The 19,380-nt window shown below is 35.3% G+C and overlaps 4 protein-coding genes across 4 annotated transcripts; all 4 read right to left on the bottom strand.

Moving 5' to 3' along the window:
- Positions 1–2,863: 2,863 nt before the first annotated feature.
- Positions 2,864–3,576, bottom strand: LOC123714795. Its single transcript, XM_045669276.1, has 3 exons — positions 3,517–3,576; positions 3,194–3,397; positions 2,864–3,042 (listed from the first exon to the last, which is right to left on the bottom strand). Exons 1-3 carry the CDS (start codon positions 3,526–3,528, stop codon positions 2,899–2,901), a joined length of 360 nt encoding a protein of 119 aa, XP_045525232.1. The 5' UTR covers positions 3,529–3,576; the 3' UTR covers positions 2,864–2,898.
- A 3,533-nt stretch (positions 3,577–7,109) lies between these two features.
- Positions 7,110–8,060, bottom strand: LOC123710433 (probable peroxisomal membrane protein PEX13). Its single transcript, XM_045662305.1, has 2 exons — positions 8,015–8,060; positions 7,110–7,707 (listed from the first exon to the last, which is right to left on the bottom strand). The coding sequence occupies exons 1-2, from the start codon at positions 8,024–8,026 to the stop codon at positions 7,207–7,209; spliced, it is 513 nt and encodes a 170-aa protein (XP_045518261.1). The 5' UTR covers positions 8,027–8,060; the 3' UTR covers positions 7,110–7,206.
- Positions 8,061–14,095: 6,035 nt separating this feature from the next.
- On the bottom strand, positions 14,096–15,280 carry LOC123710335. The gene is made up of 3 exons (XM_045662162.1): positions 15,213–15,280; positions 14,863–15,060; positions 14,096–14,576 (listed from the first exon to the last, which is right to left on the bottom strand). The coding sequence occupies exons 1-3, from the start codon at positions 15,222–15,224 to the stop codon at positions 14,181–14,183; spliced, it is 606 nt and encodes a 201-aa protein (XP_045518118.1). The 5' UTR covers positions 15,225–15,280; the 3' UTR covers positions 14,096–14,180.
- Positions 15,281–17,774: 2,494 nt separating this feature from the next.
- On the bottom strand, positions 17,775–18,564 carry LOC123713775 (cuticle protein 64-like). The gene is made up of 2 exons (XM_045667621.1): positions 18,514–18,564; positions 17,775–18,161 (listed from the first exon to the last, which is right to left on the bottom strand). The coding sequence occupies exons 1-2, from the start codon at positions 18,523–18,525 to the stop codon at positions 17,823–17,825; spliced, it is 351 nt and encodes a 116-aa protein (XP_045523577.1). The 5' UTR covers positions 18,526–18,564; the 3' UTR covers positions 17,775–17,822.
- Between the last annotated feature and the right edge of the window lie 816 nt (positions 18,565–19,380).

The following is a 19,380-nucleotide window of genomic DNA, read 5'->3' as shown; positions in this document are numbered from 1 at the left end:
GCTTCAGCGTGCGTCTCTCGTCCCTGAGGTCGTAGATTCGATTCCCGGCTGTGCACCAATGGACTTTCTTTTTATGTGCGCATTTAACATTTGCTCGAACGGTGAAGGAAAACATCGTGAGGAAACCCAAAAAGTCGACTGCGTGCGTCGGGCACAGAAGGCTGATCACCTACTTGCCTATTAGATTAACAAATGATCATGAAACAGGTACAAAAATCTGAGGTTGTAGTGGTTTATTTATTATTGCAGACAAAGGACACCACTGCTAACAAGCTTTTTATATTTTAATTGGTTCATATTTATGGATTAAAATAATACACTGTAAAAGTGATAGTTATTTGCGATAGAAATATTTTTTTCTTCGTTTCAGTATTTATGGCAAGACTAGGTAGGTATACATTACGAGAAAAACCAACTGAAAAGGAACTATTGAATATATTTTTTTAAGAATATTATTCTTTGGTTATTTTGTATTTGTGAATTCTAAAGACGATAGGTTCCCGTTTAGGCCTGGGGGTGGAGGCTGCGGGTCGCTTGCTGTAGGAATAGCCCCCGTTTTTGTTGGGGCGAGCGTATATTACAACTGCTTGTGGCTCTTCATCCTCTTCACTAGGAGCGGGTCTGTGAGCGTACGGCGAGTTAAATGCAGTGTAATCTTCAGTGTATGCAGAGGCGTAGGCCTGCAGTTCTGGTTCGTAGGTGGGTGGGGCTGGCAATGGGCGTCGGGACCGCACAGGAGGAGCGCGGGCGAGCACGTGCAGAAAAGGTACTGGTGCATGTAGCGGGACTGCGGCGAAGGCTATCTGACTCGAGGGACTGAGATGGTAGGGCTCATAGCGTTGGCCAGGAGCGTACTGCCGATCGTATATACCATCGGCTGCGCGCCATCTCTCACCCGTTCTCAGCGCACCGATCAGCCCGCACAGGGTCAACAGCACTACGTTTTGCTATAAAGTACATTAAACGTAATGAGAACAAATATTGAAAATTCAAATGTAAATAATTATACAACTTACAAAAACACTCATGCTTCTAGTGATTGTATGCAGCAGACTGTAATTTATACTGATGTACACTGGTCAGTGGCAGGATCACAACTGGCCACGTAAAAAGCGGCAAGTGTAAGGCGCGACGTTCGCGTGACACCGCGACCCATGTCATTGCGCACTACCTGAATTCGTTATGCACTTACCAAGTTTCAGGAAAAAAATTAAATCAAGAACGCCACTTGTTTGAAATAGGAAGGTTCCACATATCTATTAACTAAATTCAATTTACCTTAATGTCCCTGGTCATCAGCAGGCCTGTGAGGTAACAATAAACTGTCGTATTATAGGCAGCTACCAAATTGTATATATTGTTAACGAATTAAAACAATATATAGTGGAATTTCTATAACTTGAACCTCGTTAAGTCGAAATCCTCACTAAGTTGAAAAAATTGCCATTTCTTTCCGCTGAACTACTAAATTAGTTATCTCGAATTATTTAGACGTAACTCGAACAAAACTCTATAACTCGAATTTTAAAACGGAGACTCCGTAATTCGTAGTTAGAAAAATGTAATGACGTCTTCCTTGGAATTTGCGAAATAATAGCAATATAATCCAAAAAGAATGTTCGGGTTCGAGGCTTCTAATCTATTGCTTTAGTCTTGTACACGTGCAAAGAATGAATACATACATGAAACAGAAAACGGATTTTTAGTATACAGTTAATTCATTTTAATATGTAAAAATCAAATACATACAAGAAAAGTTAAGTTGAACTGTTGTTCAAATTCGACTTTACGAATCGAAAAATACACTTTGAATTCGCGCCTCTGTATGTCGAAATTTTAGCAGTTAAGTCATGTGTATCTTGAAGTTCTTATTAAGTCGAAAACTCGCTATATTTTTTTTGGCATTTCCCCTGATATTCGAGTTATAGAGACATGTATAGATTATTCTTTAAAAATTTACCCCATTGCAAGTATGGCCGAATAGTATAAAGATAGAAAGTAAAAGTTATTTTATAGAAATTGGGTTCCACGCCACTCACTGCGGGTCGACAGCGGAATCTACGACCGTCACTCATCACCAAACATTTCCGTCCGTGTAAATCGCGTTATACATACATCACTGTCCACACTCTATATATCATCTGCTGCTTATCTAAATTGTTAATCTATATAATGCAATTAAATTCAGGTTCATAATAAATTTCTTTCTTCACAGCATAAACGAAATGTAATATATTGCATTGACTAACCTTACACTACTTCTCAGTTAGATTACTACCCTGTCACCAATAAGGCTATCTCACGTAATGTTACAATAATAGATTTCATTAATAAAAACAATATTTTATCTAATTAATGGGATAATAAACTCCTATTTGAGGAGATATATGAATCTAAATACATATTGTATTTGTTTATTTACGAAATGTAGTTGTGTTTACGTAATGTTGCGACAGTTTGTTGTGGTTGTGATTCGTAAAGTGTAGTGATGCCACCTTGATCTCAATCGGGCATGAAAGCTAATAAATCACATAATTAATTAACGCAATCGGAGATTATGATTTACGTACGAAATTGGGAACTGATGTCTATGATAGATGTGTGAGATTTACATTGAGATATATGCAAATCAATTAATGGTTACAAAGTTAAATAGGTACTGTAGGTAGGTGGTAATATATTTACACATAACTTTGTGTATGTATTTAGCGATTTGACAATAATTTAGTACAATAAAACGAGTTATTAAAAAAAATAGTGTATTCTTAAAATAAGTTCTAAGTAAGTTTTGGTAGCAGAGTGCCTTGGGCTTCAATGGACCCGGCGCTTTGATATAAAGAAAAATGATGGCGTTTTAATTAACTACGTTGATTAATGTTGACTAGAGTGCCTGGCAGATTACCACCATCCGGAAGAGGAACCCAGAGAGTAGTGGGAAGAGCCCAAGTGGAAGTGTGGCTCCTCAACGATCTTGTTCACTCTCACGATTTCCGGCACTGACACAACTTTAGGAACGGAGACAATCTTCTTTACTTCGACCACCTTCAAAAGATAAGCAAATGCACGAAATGTTTAAATTTCATAAACACATTTGACTTAGACGCATTTAATACTTTGTTAAACTGGAGGCAGCTCTCAGTCGTTTATTTAAATTTGACTAAAGTGAAAAGCATTTGATGTCAATGATACTCACTCGTGGCACCTCCACTACTTTATTGACAGAGATGATCCTAGCGGCAGGAGCGCTGTGAATGATGGGGGCACTATGCAAATGCACGGAGTCAAAGCTGTGGCCGAAATCCAGAGAGTGATGCAGGTCTCCGTGAAGGTAGCCGCGTTTGTCGCGCTTTCCTTCAGGGGCGGCTAAGACAGCAGCGGCGAAAAGAACCACACACATCTGCAGGTTCAAACAAAATAAAAGAAAATAAATAAATAATGTTTTAAATATTTAAATAAACCTTTATTTGAGATAAGGCGTACCCTTTTTATTAAATAGCTTTTTTAAATTTTACTTACGTAGGCCTTCATGTTGATTTGTCGGTTTGTCTATAGGAGATGAGAGAAACAGAGGACACGGTGATGTGATACAGTTGTGGGGTGAGTGCAAGTGTTTTATACTTACGGCGCCTCGGTGTCGTAATCCGCAATAGGAGAGCCTAGAGGCCTCCGCCCGCCCGCCCGGCGTTGCGTAACTTCTGTCTTTAGTAAAGTAATAACACAACGAGTGTTTAAAGCGTTTTGTCTCACTTTAAGTAGAAAAGATTTCTGAAGATTACTGAACGATGTTACGGCTTAAGGATCAAGCTCTCTGGGATGATGTTGGGGTTGGTTCAGTCTTGTAGTGTGTGTTTTGATACAATTGAAAACGGGCTGTGACCAAGTTCCAAGATTCCAAAGACTCGACTACGAATGTTACTCTAGTTTATTACATAATTGCGTTTATTGTTTGCTGCTGCGAGATGACCCAAGGCTTTATTATGTATTAGGCATATATATTCAGTTTAACCAGTTTATCAATAAACACTGCTGACATATCGCATGTAGACGGTAATATTACGGAACTGCCGTTCGTCTACTACCTGTCGGATGTAAATGCGCCATTTTCATACAGTCAGTGAAGCGTCGCATTCAATATGATTGTGTATCGCAATCATACTACTAATAAAGTATAATAATATGTTTTAAAGCCAAATCATCTCTCATAGTGCTAATAAAACGAAATCGATTCTACCTTTTGATCTAATTAACAAACATTTAGCAACTCTGTACGCTGTAATTGTAGCTGGTGGCCACTGTGTGAGGTAATTGTGGACATGCGATAGCTGCCAACTGGACGACCGACGGCCGCTGTGTACGACGCTAAAGCCTACTTTCCAATGACTTCGGCGCACTAACTATTAATTGAAGCTTTAAACACTGTTTTTGATTATGATAGTGTATATATCATGCAGTAGCTTGTCATGTTGTGTGGTGGCTTATACCAAGTTTGAAATGCATTGATATTATACTAAATTTTATTTTGCTGTGTGTCGATGTTATTAGCGCGTTTAACTAAACGTATATAATTTTATAAAAAAATTATCGTTTTTTTTTAAATCATTATTATTGTTATAAATAGCTCAGAATATAAGATGTTTAGCAATGCTAGCAGTGCGCGCGCGCTTTACGACAAAGATCTACATTTTATGTGCAATCAGTTATAATAAGTCTTAAAACTACTTTTTTGCGAGATATTTACATAATAGTGTAATAGTAATAATTTAATTCAATGTTACTAAAAGTTAAGTTTTGTTGTTAAATTTGCTAATCAATTGCACGTTAATAAGCGTTACGAAAAAAAATTTGAAGACTACTATTTAAATAACGTCATAAATTTACAATGAGGCATACCTACTAATCATAATATAACTCCTTCCTATCTCAAAAATGATTTTAATTTTTTGGGAGCCCATAACTATAGCTTACGCTCTTCCGAAAACTATACCCTTGAAATCCCATCTCATAACTCCTCCTTTCTTGGCGATTCCTTTAAGGTCTCTGCAGTTAGGCTATGGAATTCACTTCCCGTCCCTATTCGCTTAGCTCCTTTTTTATCTTCCTTTAAATTTATTCCGTACAAACATTACCTGTCCACATCGTATCCCTAGCTTTCTTACTACTAACTGACGTGAGACTTATCTTAAATTATCGTGATTTATGTGTCTTTCTACTTTCTATTTTAATGTATCATCTTTTTAGTTTAGTTTGTTCTTTTTGTTGTTATTCCGGTTTAGTTTTTGTTTTAATAACTGTGTATAGCATGTATTTTTGCACTACTTGCCTACCTTATGTAATTTAATACATTTTTATTTTTTCTTTACTCACAGTGGTTGCCTGGAAGAGATCGCTCGTAAGCGATAAGGCCGCCAATTGCCCTCCTTTTGATTTCATTATGTTTTTTTTATCGTAGTGTAACGAAGTGTAAATAAATAAATATAATTTCCTGTCTGGATAAACTATCTTCCTGCATTACTGTCTCTTTTTGCGATAACTTGTATCTGTATAAACATAAACAAATGGCAATGCTTAAACTTGAAATATCTAACTTTTGCTCGTATCACTTTCGTGTTAAGTTTTAGTTCATAAACAAAGATTAAGTTTAAAGTAAAGTTCAGTTTTGTAGGTACTATATTTTAATTTAGTAATATTAATAAAAAATACGCATCACGAATAGCCTCAGCCTTCAGCTGCGAGTATTTCTCAACGGCAACTATTCGAATGATATTTTTACTAATTAATATATTTTTATATCAGTTATATCACCAACTACGCACGTTTTCGTTGCGGATTGTGACCTTGGCTTACGTATAATCAATATATACTAAATTTGACGAAGATTTAAATGATTCTAATCTTTGGAATTGATTTGCTCTAGTTCAAACAATTTGTAGCACTCAAAACTTAGCGATTAAAAAGAGGGGCGGTGAGTAAACAGTTTTTCTTGCCCGCTCTATGCCATTGACTTGCGAACTGGTAGTATATGTAAATTTAGATCAATTTAGCATCTAGTATTGTCTTTTGTTAAAATAGCTTTTACACATTAAGAAAAACACTTTTTTGAACGGATTAAAGCTATGTATTATTTTTAAAACTTATAGTTATTACATTTTCGAAAAGTACGCGAAACGTCGGAAAAAAATTAAAATTTAGAATTATGTAAGTAACTATAAGTTTTAAAAATAATACATAGCTTTAATCCGTTCAAAAAAGTGATTTTCTTAATTTAGCATCTTTTGTGTTTGTGATTTTCTCATGAAAGGTAATAATAAAATAAAATAAAAAAGGTAAAATATATACCTATATGAATAAAGTTATTTTGAGTTTGAGTATATATAAATACGTTTTGACCAGAAATACGGTTCTCAAGATATCTAAATACATTTTATACATATCTTTCTTGCAAGATAAAAAATCATAATATTGAAAACTAAATTTTCTGGTTTTCTTAATGTTGAACGTTGCAACCATTCTTCCTTTTGATACCTCTGTGTGTATTTTATTAATATGTTAAAATGTCTGTAGTAGATAAGTATACTCTTCGTCTAATAGGTACCTAGATACCACAAGTGAAGCATATAACTATAAATGGGCAAAAGAAAAGGTCATTCGGAGAGCACGAATTGTTGTGAATTCGAAATTAGTAAACGTCGAGCGTATAATTCCCTTGTTTTGCATATAGAAGAGTTTAATGCGCGAACAGCTGTTGAGTATCGAAATCACGAAAAGTCGCATTTAGTTCAACTGTTATGTGAGCAGTTCAATTATGTTATTCTGATAAGAATAGCGGATACATTAATATTTTAAAAGCATACGTCTTTATTGTATGTATATTTATTATATATGGGTATGAATAAATTCAACATTTTTCATGTCATAATACAAATGGTAAATCACATTATAAAAAGATAAAAAAATAAACACTATTTTGGAAACTGCTTTTAGCAGAAGAGTGTTTGTCGTTATTGTGATATAAATAAAATCTTATTATAATTGTTTTAGACATTAAATAATGCGAAGTTATCTTTTGGTGATGTGGCTCTTTTTAAAATGTAGCGAATAAAAGTCTTGAGTCTTGTAAAAAGTATAATAACAAAAGAACAAACAATACAGCAAAATATAGGAAGAGAATATTCTTAGCTAAAAAGATCACAGAACACTTAAACTAGATCACCACCATCCATTTGAGTAGCTGGAACCATGTCCAGAGTATCCAGAGCCATAGCCGTAGCTTGAACCATATCCAGATCCGTATCCAGAACCGTATCCAGAACTGTATCCAGAACCGTATCCAGAACCGTATCCAGAACCACCACTGACGGAATAACTTGGCGCAGCGACCACTTTGTTAACAGAGACAACTTGAGGCACTGATACCACTTTGGGTACGCTGACCACCTGTGGTACATTAACTACGCGGTGGGTATTCACAACTTTGTTAACGGTAACGAGACGTGCGGCGGGTGCAACATGCCCGGCTGAGTATCCACTCAGACCGCTGTAGCCTCCATAGCCACTCAGCCCTCCGTAGTTGCCATAGTTTCCGTGGCTGCCTAATGAGCTGTAACCACTCAATCCACCACTGGCACCGCTCCACCCGCTGCTGATGTAGCTGCGCTTATCGCGAACGTCTCCGGCGACGGCGCAAGCGATGACGGCCCACAAAGCGATCTGTAAAGGCATTTGTTAGTTCCCAACGTTTCACGAATATTCACGACTAATAAAATATGTATGCACAAAGCCTGAACGCCAAATTTGCCTAAGTTTAACATCAGGCGTTTTTTTTATATTTTTCTACAAAGTTTATAATGATTTGATAATAAGGCAATAATTAATCATATTTCATTATTTTATTTAAATATCGATAAATATTAATTGTAATATTTGTTTACTGTTTGATTAAAACTTGGAAGATCTTAGTTTAAAAGACATATATATTTAAAAAAAAGAAATATACTTAATTGAAGGCTTTACTTACAAAGGCTTTCATGATGTCTGAATGTAGGTAGTTGGTTGTAAGCTGTTGGTAGACGATGTGTGAAAAGTAACGGATTGCAGCCGTAAATATAGTCTGCAAAACGGCGCTGACGCAACTGCGTCCTCGCACTACAATCATTAAATAATTCCGTTATATTTATTTATCCTTGTTTACGTCTTTTAGCATTTTATAATATTTACATGTTACAAATTGAGAAAGGTTGCATAGCGAAGGATTTTTAATAACGAGTTACGATATCATTGCCGCGTTATGGATTACTTTAGTCAGTCTCATAATATGAAGAATTTTTTTCACTAAAAAGAATTGTGAAGTAAAGTGCATTTGCACCAGGAAACATTTTGGATCTCTTCTCCTCTTGTTAATGAGTTTCATCATTTGGGATATATTCTCAAACTAAACACTTCGTATGTAAGCTTCATAGAAGTTTTCTGAAAATGTACGTGTCATTGTCCGTTTTAGTTATATTTTTTGTTTTGCAAGTAGTTGTACGTACATAAACCTACCTACCTCTGTGTACCTACCTGTACCTTTTGTACCTACTATGCTTTAATCCTAATAATACTATCAGTACACTTAAATGTAAGTTACATTAGTGTACCTACTAAGGTTAGTTTTAGTACGTAAGTATACTGTTTAGTTTTGAGATTTCCTGAGATGAACTTGAAGGCGATAGACATAGATTCGGACTTGGCTCGTGAGATTCCTCACTCATCCTCGCGGTGCGTTTCATTCTGTAGATTGGGCAAAAACCGGGTGTCCTTTCGTTACAATTTTAACTTTTACGAAACACTGTTCTTAAATTTTGTTTGTAATAAACAGTGTACGATACACATTCACTATTTGTCAATCAAAATAAAATATATCTGTTAAATCAATAGTATTTGTTTATATAATGCTGTTGTTTATGACTTAAATTAGAGCATTTATGTTAATTTTACATACGGATTAAAATAATTAGCCATCATTTTAATTTGCAAACGAACGAAAGTTGTGTACGAGTGAATTAACGTTATTTGGAACGTAGTTTGTGTTTCCCTTGTACCTACGTTATCATATCGAAGTTAAATTAACGTATTAATATAGTATATTAATAGAAATTGAGTACAAACATAACAAACACACACATATTTTGTTATAAATTAATGATTCAGGGATTTAATCGTTTAATTCTCAGTGTAGTTCCACAATGATAACGAAGTAATGTAATATTATTAAAATGTATACCTAGATATGTAACTAATGTAAAGTATGTATGTATGGGGTTTCGACAAATTCTGCCTTCTACAGCATTAACAGATTTTGTAGTTCTAACAGCAGGCAACCGCCCCGATCTTTGTTGTTGTGTCTTTTGATTGTTGATAGTACGATGTAGGAAGATACGGCTGAAATGCCAAGCTTTTGAAGTGTCTGCAATATGACCGACGGCTCCATACCCACTTTGAGCAAATCCACTACTGCAATCCTATTTCTTTAACACCCCATTTCATATTGTAATTTGATAATGAACACGAAAAATTGGAGCAAAATCTATAGTTATAAAAATAATATACGTGTTCCATATTCAAAATATGATATTAAAAAGATGAGAAAAGAAACGAAAAGTTTTTATGTAAGCTAGTTAATATGTTACAATATTTAGTATTTAGTACTAAAAAGTGACACATGGTAGTCACTTTTTCAGACGTTCATTTAATTTATACGCTAAGTTCCGCGAATTTTTAGTTTTTGCTAAAATATATTATTTGCTGTGGTGTTGTCGTAATCTTTCCACAATTTCAGTGGAGTATGTTTGATAATTGAGTTGAATAAGCATTGAAATGCACTGGAAATCACGACAGAACATTTTAACTAAATTGGGATCGAAAATTGGTCCAAACAAAAGCTTCAAAAACCAAATTACTATGCTAACACAATCCAATCCAATATTGACACTTTATTTTTATTATAATAATTATCATAAGCGAATTTAATTTTAAATGTAGCCCAAATTTATTTATTTCTTCATTGTAATAATTATTTCTAAGTTTACCTTAAAAAGTGAGATTGTTTATATCCTATCCTATATAGGATATAAACAATCAATTCAAATCAATCAATCAAATCAATTTGTTGACCCTATAATAATAAAAGCTGTATGTCAATGTCAATATGTGGAACGAATAATTCATTATTTGTTCCTAAAACTATATGTATATCATATGTTTATGTATCTGAATAACCAGAGTTTGTTTTTAATATTGTTTACCATTCGAGCCACTTAAAAAAAGTAACTATAAAGTGAATGGTTGGGCCTAAAATTTAGTATCTTCGCGCCAAAGGTCGAGCACATCAGCCGAAGGCCGCGCCTCGAATTTCAATTTTATTACATTTCACAAATAATATAGTTCAATACTATAGAGGAAATTTTAAATTGTTTTTAATTCCAAAAATTGCAAATTGACGTACATACAGTAAAAATATGAAAATCGGGGCCGACCCTATAACATAGGGACACGATCAGCGATTATTATATATAACATGACACCAATTCATTCCACGCGACAGAAAATGCTTACGTTAAGAAAATATTGTCTATAATCATTCTAAATTTGATTTGAAATTCAAAACATGAGATTTAATTTAACTGCATAAATATTTTGCGAATGAGTAGTATCAGATGGTCATATGAAGAAAATTGGATGGGTTTAACTCGAAATACAAAAGATAAATCGCATACCTAATTCGTCAGACCGAACTCAAATAACAGGATGCTGTTTTTTTTATTTATTAAAAAAACATTTTTTTAATTCTGAAAAGTAATCACCACTGCCTGACTTCAAGAAAGTGCAGTAATCAGCCTCTAATCTATCTATAATATAAAAATGAATCGCAAAATGTGTTGGTAAGCGAATAACTCTACAACGCCTGTAACAATTATATCAATTCTTTTTTTAAATGTTCTTTGAAGTCTAAGGATGGTTTTTACGGTGAGAAAAAATGGAATAATTTGCGGGAAAACCCTAAAACAGCCCTCCACACTTCATTTTATTTACAAACGTTTTGTAAATAAAATTTAGTGTCAATTTGAACTTTATTATATCAATAAAGTTATTAAATTACAAGCACTTACTGTTGTCGAAACACAACAAGTCTTTATTTTCCAATCAGGTTTGAACCCTAAGTTCGCCTCTTAGGTTGAAGCCCTCTAGCATCCCAGTAGGGGTTTTTTAGTGGGTCACAGAAGAGTGGCCAAAGTTCGTGGAAGCGAAGATACTTTGGTCACCCGAGCTGAACCTCACTCATCTGCCTATCAGGGTGATGGTTCTGCCATGAGAATTTTTTGCGCCGACTATAAAATTGGTAGGAACAAAAAACTGCCATATTTCAAATCTTTTTGACAGAACGAAGTCTGTGGGGTCCGCTAGTTTTGAATAAAAAATCCAGTTGGTACAAAATCATCTATTTGAATTAACTTATAACATATTGTAAATAATTAAATAACGACGTTGTGGTGATTACCACCCACCATTGCTGTAGCTGGCCGCATATCCGGAGCCGTGTGAGCCCTTGCACCTGGAGCAGCCAGAAGAAACAGGTACCACTTTCTTTATTTGGATCACTTTTGGTACGCTGATTATTTTCTCCACATTGATCACTTGAGGTACGGTCACAATCTTTTTTACGTTTACCACCTTGTTGACGGTCACCACGCGGGTAGCGGGTGCCGAATGCACGGGAGCATAGTTCTGTGCATATCTAATTGAGGGAGAAGCAAAATTAACAGGTGACGCGTAATTGATGGCGGGAGCAGCATAACCAGCTGGCGCGGCTGAATAGCTAGGTGATTGCGCTGCGTAGCTAACGGACGGAGCGCCATAACTGACAGCTGGTTTGGCAAAGCTGACAACAGGCGAAGAAGAACCAAAATTAGAAAGGGAGCCGTATGCAGCTGAAGGCACGTAGCTACTCGAATGGATGGGGGCGTAATTAGAAGTGTGACTAATAGGTACGGAATAACTTAAAGCTGGTGCGGATACAGCGGGAGCAGCGTAGGTTTCGGAAGGGGATAAGAAATCGACAGCGGGGGCTGAATAGCTTGGGATGACAGATGCAAGATTGGGAGCTATGTAACTAGCTGGCGCAGGATAGTTATAGCCTTCGGAGTCGTGTGAATGTCCGTGTAAGAAACCGCGCTTCTCGCGCACGTTCCCTGCATAACACAGAGCCGAACTGGCCACGACCAAAATGCAAATCTGTGAACAAAATACACGTTAATATCTATAAATAATCAGCAAACGAAAAAAGCTAACAGTACTCTGTGACTACGGTACTTCCAAAAGAGTTCATGGTGTCAAAAGTTCCTGTGGTCAGCTCGTAATGGTATGTCACGGGGCCCTCGAGCCATATATAGCCATGTATTGTGACATCGTCCTCCGAAGTATTAAGTATCTTCATAGATACATAATTTATTCTTATTTATTCATATGAACTAAAATATTATATTGACAAAATGATAATGACGATACATGTTAAACACATGCTTGCTTCATCGAAGAACAGCCGTCACCATAGATCAATTTTGAAACAAATTATCAATCAGATACTTAAAATACCAATAATATAATGTATTGCTCGGTCACATTTTTTTTGTTAAATGCTGCAATATAATTGAATTACCTTGAGCAATTTCTGAAACGTTAATATGAATATTTTATCAATACGAATTACGTTCGGAACAATTGAAAATAAATTATTTCCACGTCCCAACACACATTCACATCGTCTCAATTTATTGATTTCTTAAACCATCCAGTTAAGTTATGCGTGTTATGATCATTCTAACATCATTTAGTTTTTACCTTGGAAATGTGACTTTTAAGATATTTAATTAAATTTAACCTTGAATTTAATTAAATTAGCTGCGTGTGATTTTTCTGTATTTAAGATGCTGGGATAAGTATTAACGATGAGCTTGATGAATGAAATTGGCTGTTGTTCGCTACGAGACGAATATGTTCTAATGGATAACGTAAATTAAGAGATTTTTGAACCATTTTCATATATAACACTACCTCCAGGCTATTATTGGGTAACTTTAAATGAAATTCAAACCAATTGCGATATTATTTTCATTCAATACTTTTTGTTGAGAGAAAGAGGACTCGATAATATAGAAAATATAGACTTATGAGTATATATATTTAGTATTATTATTGTGTTTATATTTTTTTATAAATTTTTTAACATAATAATTACTACATATGTATAGAAATTTCAATATAAAATATCATCAATTTATTGTTATTAGTTATTGTAATTAAATTATCAATTTAAAATTATTAATCCAGTTAAAAGTAATTTTATAGTCAGTCCAAGTAAAATATTATTTTTTTAAGTCTGACGCTCATACATCTTTATATTTTAAGAGGGATGTCCAATAAATAGTGGTAATGCGCATACGCAGGCAGAGCCCAGATATTATATATAGTATTAATAATAAAAAAACAAACAAATATCTTATCTCATTTAAAAATAGAAGACATTGGTTTGCGTAGTGTCAGAAAATGGTCATAAAAATGGAAGCTCATAAAATAGAAGTAAAAAAAGACCTGAGAGTAACCCTAAGGATTCATGCACCTCCATATTCCACATTTCGTGTTGGTGTGCAGAGGTGTGGAGAGTTCAAGCGAGAAAGAATGTCCGCTATCGACAACCTCCACACGGAATGCCGTAGTGACGACAAATGATGCAAAATGTTGAAATATTATTTTGGACATGCAGTTTGTTTTATAGCTGTAGAATGGTAGATTTTTTTACACAACTATAATAAGTGATTGATTTCTGACTTTCTGACGAACGAGACAGTATTTCTCTTAAGCCAGTGCCTTGAGGTTGTCAGACTCCTATTCAAATGGGATGCTACTCACTAGCCTAATATTATTTATTAGTTTGTGCGTAGTTTTTGCGAGTAAGCCAAAAATGTTGTTTACTTTAAAATAAAAAAAGGAAGAAAGCTGCTTATTTAACTTGTATTTCGATTAACGAGGTCTTTTCTAGTATAAGTGCGTAAGAAACTATAAATCGAAGCAATACTGAGGTACACTTTAATTCCTTTTTCATTTTTACACATTATTTTATACATTTTACAACACCGGCTTAGATATATTTAGCACCAGGGCTCCACACGTTGATAGCTTCCATAACTGTGAGGAACGTAACTCTGGATGGGCTGCACCTGTCTGTATCCTTGGACGGGCCTGTACAGCTGAATGGGCTGTTGGACGGGTATGTACTGCTGGGTTGGAGTGTATTGTTGCACAGTGGTGTACTGCCGAGTAGGGGTGTACTGTTGTGGCGAAGTGTACTGATTACTGGTAGTGTATTGTTGAATAGGATTATACTGTTGCGCTGAATTGTATAGCTGGATAGGTCTGTGTTGTTGTGTATGTTGAATGTTTTGTACTACAGGCAGCTGCTCGGTGTAAATTGGTTCTTGAATCGTGTATTGGGGTCTCGAATATACTTTATTCTGGTTCAGGGGTATCACAGGAGGCGCTTGCCACTGTAAAACAATTTAATCTCTTATGATCATTCGCTTCAATCGCAAATAAACTAGGTATGAAAATGGCCTAAAATCACTAATATTTTTTTATAAAGCGATGTATAAATCTTATTTAGCCGTTGGTATTTCCAATATATGTTTGTAATTTGTATGCAAATGAGATGTTCAAACTGGACCTACAAGTGTCTCAATGAAGACTGTAGATATATAAGACTTAGGTGAAGAATAAGATTTTTTTTGCAAAACGTGTTTCGCGATTTTAATTCATGAGTCAAAATATTCTTACCGTGGGAGTAGGTTGTAAATTGTATAGTTGCTGCTGGGGCTGGTAGGTCTTTTGTTCTAGTGACGTAGATTCATACTGCGTCTGCTGTAACGAGCTGCTCTGAAGAGAGGTAGACTGCAGCAGACCTGGTTCGTAGTGGCGCTTGGAACGCGCAGGCGACGCCGCCACTACCGCCGTATATAGCGCAAAAATAGCGATCTAAGGATTTCATTCATTTTTTTAAAATATCGTAAATTTGTTGTAATATTTATATATGTAATAACAGAATTGGTTTAAAGTTATGTGTATGTAGATGTAAAAATTAAAAGTTGAGAATAATAAAGCCTTATGAACATATATTAGCAACTTACCGCAAATTTCATTTTGCCAAGTAATAAAATGTTGACGCTGACCGTGAGCCCTGACCGAAGGTAATGAGGTGAGGACTATTGGCTACTAATATATATAGAGATAGAACTTATAAAAAAAACATGAATTTTAAGGAAACGAGTTATAACGAGTTTGGAATATTATATAAGATTTAATGAGACAAATATTATTTACAAGTATAAACCTGAGGGTTAATGACCTCAGGCGTAGAAGAGCTTTTTTGGTTATAAATCTAGCTGTAGCCAAGTCCTCGCGTGTTTTTTTTTAATTTTTATTGCTTTATTGTTCAGTTATGGGACTGCCAAAAGGGAATCCACTTAGTTGTTGGCGCATGAGTGCATTCACAAAAGCAGTGAACTAAAATTAGAATCACTTTAACAGAAAATGCTTTCACGACAACTGTTTGAGGTGATTTTCCCATTATAAATCACTGTTACTGTTATTTTTACCATGTTATTTTAATTTTTATATGTTTAATTTTCATATAATATATGTTAACCATACAACAATTTATTCTACAATAATTGATCTTTTTAATTTAAAGAATGAATAAAATATGGTGGTTTGTGGTATATTCGATTTTATTGCTAATGAGGCTTTTGCGGTAAGAAATTAATACCGATATCGCGCATCTGTAAGTTTAATGACCGACTAACGACATTCCACAATCGTGGTGTGTCAAACACTTATTATAAATGTTATCTGATAAAAAAATAGTTTAATTGTTGCTTATGATATACCAATTTATATCTTTTATATTGCTTTGCAAAGATCTTCGATCGCGTAGTAATTTGTTTTAGTTTGTTCTATACCTTATCTTACGGGTATCATAACAATTCAAAGATTCTTATATGGAAATTACACTGCATAAATCTTTAGTGCTGGTCATTGCTCCGTTTAGAGATAGCTGCAAATTCTCGATACACGCATATGATTAAGAAAATCTTCAAACGTATAATTCTCGCATGGAGTACTTTATACTGGACTCTCTGGAATTGCGATGCAATAGTGCAACGCTTCTTTTATTAAAGTGCATCGACTGTAGTATGACTTTGTAAGCTCTGAAGAACCGATTTGTTTGACCTTACGAACGCCGTCGACTTTTTGGTTCTAATGCAAGCCGGTTTCCTCACAATGTTTTTCTTCACCGTTCGAGCTTATGTCTAATGCGCCCATAGAAAGAAAATCCATTGGTGCACACACGGGGATCGAACCTACGACCTCAGGGATGAGAGTCGCACGCTGAAGCCACTAACCCAACACTGCTTCTAAATTTATATATACATATAAATATATTTTTAGCCTTTGACTTTTGTTAAGTTTAAATATGCTCACATTAATAATAGGCCGCGGGTGGGTGTGTGCGAATGTGTTGCAAGTTCTGTTTGTACAGCGATCGTATCATATTATTAATAGGTCACAAGTTCTTTATGTGGACCTTAACACTTGCTCTGTTTTATATGTTTCATTGTAAATTATTATCAAGTTCAATATTCAAAGTAATAATCATTAAATACAAGTAACATTGCGATTTGCTGGAACCATTATTGACTTAACAGGATTAAAGACTAGATTAAGGATTCAAGGTTGAATGCGCTATCGTTATCAAGTTAGGATCCGAATTATTTGACATCCAAGCAAAGAACCGGCTCTTTGGGGCGTTAGGCGTTAATTGAATATTAACTCACCAACAAATCTTCATTAGTTAGTAATATATGTCTATTTCGTTTATAAATTATTATTTGGAAAACTTCTAAGTTTAATATTGCACTATTTGATAGGAAATTTACTAAACAAATTTTACAGTTAACTAATAATCTATGTTGAATAAACAGTTAATAGACTGTTTATTTTCTATCTACAAGTTAGGGTCTAACGTATAAAGTGTTGCATATAACTACTGCGCAATAAAATTCTATAATAATATGTAGCGCAGGAAGCTGGTTTGTTATACAACACACTGGGGTAGTATGTAATTAGATCGACTGCCAAGTGCCAGCCGGCGACTACTTTTATGGTAAACATTACTATGACGACAATTATGTACTGGTATCTCATGCACCTGCTCACTAAATTTAGTCAATCTTACAGAAGGGATTATCGTATATATAAACCACACAGTAAAATTGTTTAACCATAAGACTAAAGTTAGTTACTATATACGGTGGCTACCTTTTAAGATCTGGGCGGTCGGCGGCCGGAAGGTGTCGCAAACAAATACTTCCTCTTGTGAAACATGGGCCTTGCGCCGGCTGAGCGCATGATTCACGTTCATTTAGTTACAAATACTAACTACGCACCATGAATACGCATACTTACTTTTAACTTACTTATTCATTAGGATTTTGAATAAGTATTTTGAGTAAAGGCTTAAATGTTGATAGTAAAAAGAATTAACCATGATTGGCCTTTTGTATTGCTCTTAGCTATTTGTTATATTTTTTAAAATACTAAACTACAGGCATCTAGAAAATAAATGACACTTCGTGATTACAATTTTATAATTTATTCATTACTCACACAAAACTAATTTGGCACTGGAATATTCTAATTATGACCCGTCGGTGCGAGGTTGTTGTGGGGCGTAGGTCCTAATGCCAGCCGTGACCCAATCCCAGCAAGGGAGCACCCAATCCGTGGCCGTAAAGTCCGTGGTCGAACACTGGAGCAGCTATTCCATGACTGATTATGGGTGCAGGAATTGCCACGCTATGGCTGACGATAGGCGAAGCGGCGATGGCGTGTCCTCCATACAGGCCTAAACCGTGACCTCCGTAGAGACCCAAACCGTGACCTCCATAGAGACCTAAACTATGGCCTCCATAAAGTCCCAGACCATGTCCACCATAACCCAGCCCTAGCAGTCCACGCTTCTCCTTCTTCTCCTCAGCGCCGTAGACCGCTACGGTGGCTAACAAGAGAACGATCACCTGTAGGTATATAAATAAGAATAATTAAAATCAAGAAGCTTTTCGGACATGCTTTCCTTTAATAAACTCAAATAAATTAGTCCAAAAGTGGCCTCTTGGCACTGATAATGATGCCCTTTCCCTTTTCTCATTTGAATTCTTGAATAACCGACGAAAGGCTAAAGTAAGTAGTAATTGACTGTATGTACTTTTATGGTATATATCATAATGTAATGTACAATTTAGGGAAAAATCTCAATTAAAAATTAAACTTTACTATTTACGTTTATACGTTATACGTTGTATATTTTGTTCTGTTCAAGAGTGAACGACTTATTCAGCCTTCACAGGTTTAGAAGAAAATCGTACTCACAATGGCCTTCATGTTAACGTTTAGTATATGTATCTCAGCTAATGTTGCAGAATGCAGGTGCAGTGTTTGCGGCGGCGGCCCTCTAGACGCTTATATACGCGCCCTCACAACCCCTCTAACTGAATTCTCTCACCGGTCACTGATCTAGTAAATGACTTTCTGATCTCATGGGGATTACTCAATCACCTAAATACCGGTAAACTATAATTTGTCAACGTTACATACATTAATAGTACATAATTATAATTGGTAAGTCTCTAGGTACTCGGTTGCCCAATACCCTAGTTACAGCTAGGATCTTGGGAATTGATTACATTTTGTTTATTTACCACCAGTAAATCACCACCATTCACCAGTAAAATACGGAAGTAGAACAAATCTAGAGCGTAAGACCAACCAGGCCCCAGAAGATAAACCACTCCTTATACTGAAATTGTATTAGTTTTTACAAAAAACTTCCAAGCGAAATTAGCAAAATGATCACTGAATAGATACATAACTCTCGTTAAAACTAAATTTATCAATAAAGCTTTAAAGCCTAAAAATTTGACGATTATTTAAATAATCCTAATCCTTGGGATTGATTTGCTACAGTTCAAATATTTATGGCTGCTCTGCCTTTGGGATTAAGGGTGGCGGAGAATTTCTTGCCAGCTCTACGCCCTTGACTTTAGAACTGGGAAATGTAAATTTAGAATCAATTTACATCTTTTCTGTTGACGTTCGTATTTCAACTTGGTTACCCATAGGAATAAAGTTATTTTGAGTTCGAGTTTATCTTTGCCTTAATTCATCACAACAAACTTATTCAATAATGTGGGAATTTTACAAACATTCATAAATAAAAATAGCAACATATCAGTTAAG

The sequence above is a fragment of the Pieris brassicae genome, chromosome 1 (assembly GCF_905147105.1).
Source record: "Pieris brassicae chromosome 1, ilPieBrab1.1, whole genome shotgun sequence".
In the NCBI taxonomy this organism is placed as follows: domain Eukaryota; kingdom Metazoa; phylum Arthropoda; class Insecta; order Lepidoptera; family Pieridae; genus Pieris; species Pieris brassicae.
The sequence above is the reverse complement of the archived record's forward strand: the minus strand, read 5'-3'. Positions and strand labels throughout refer to the sequence as shown.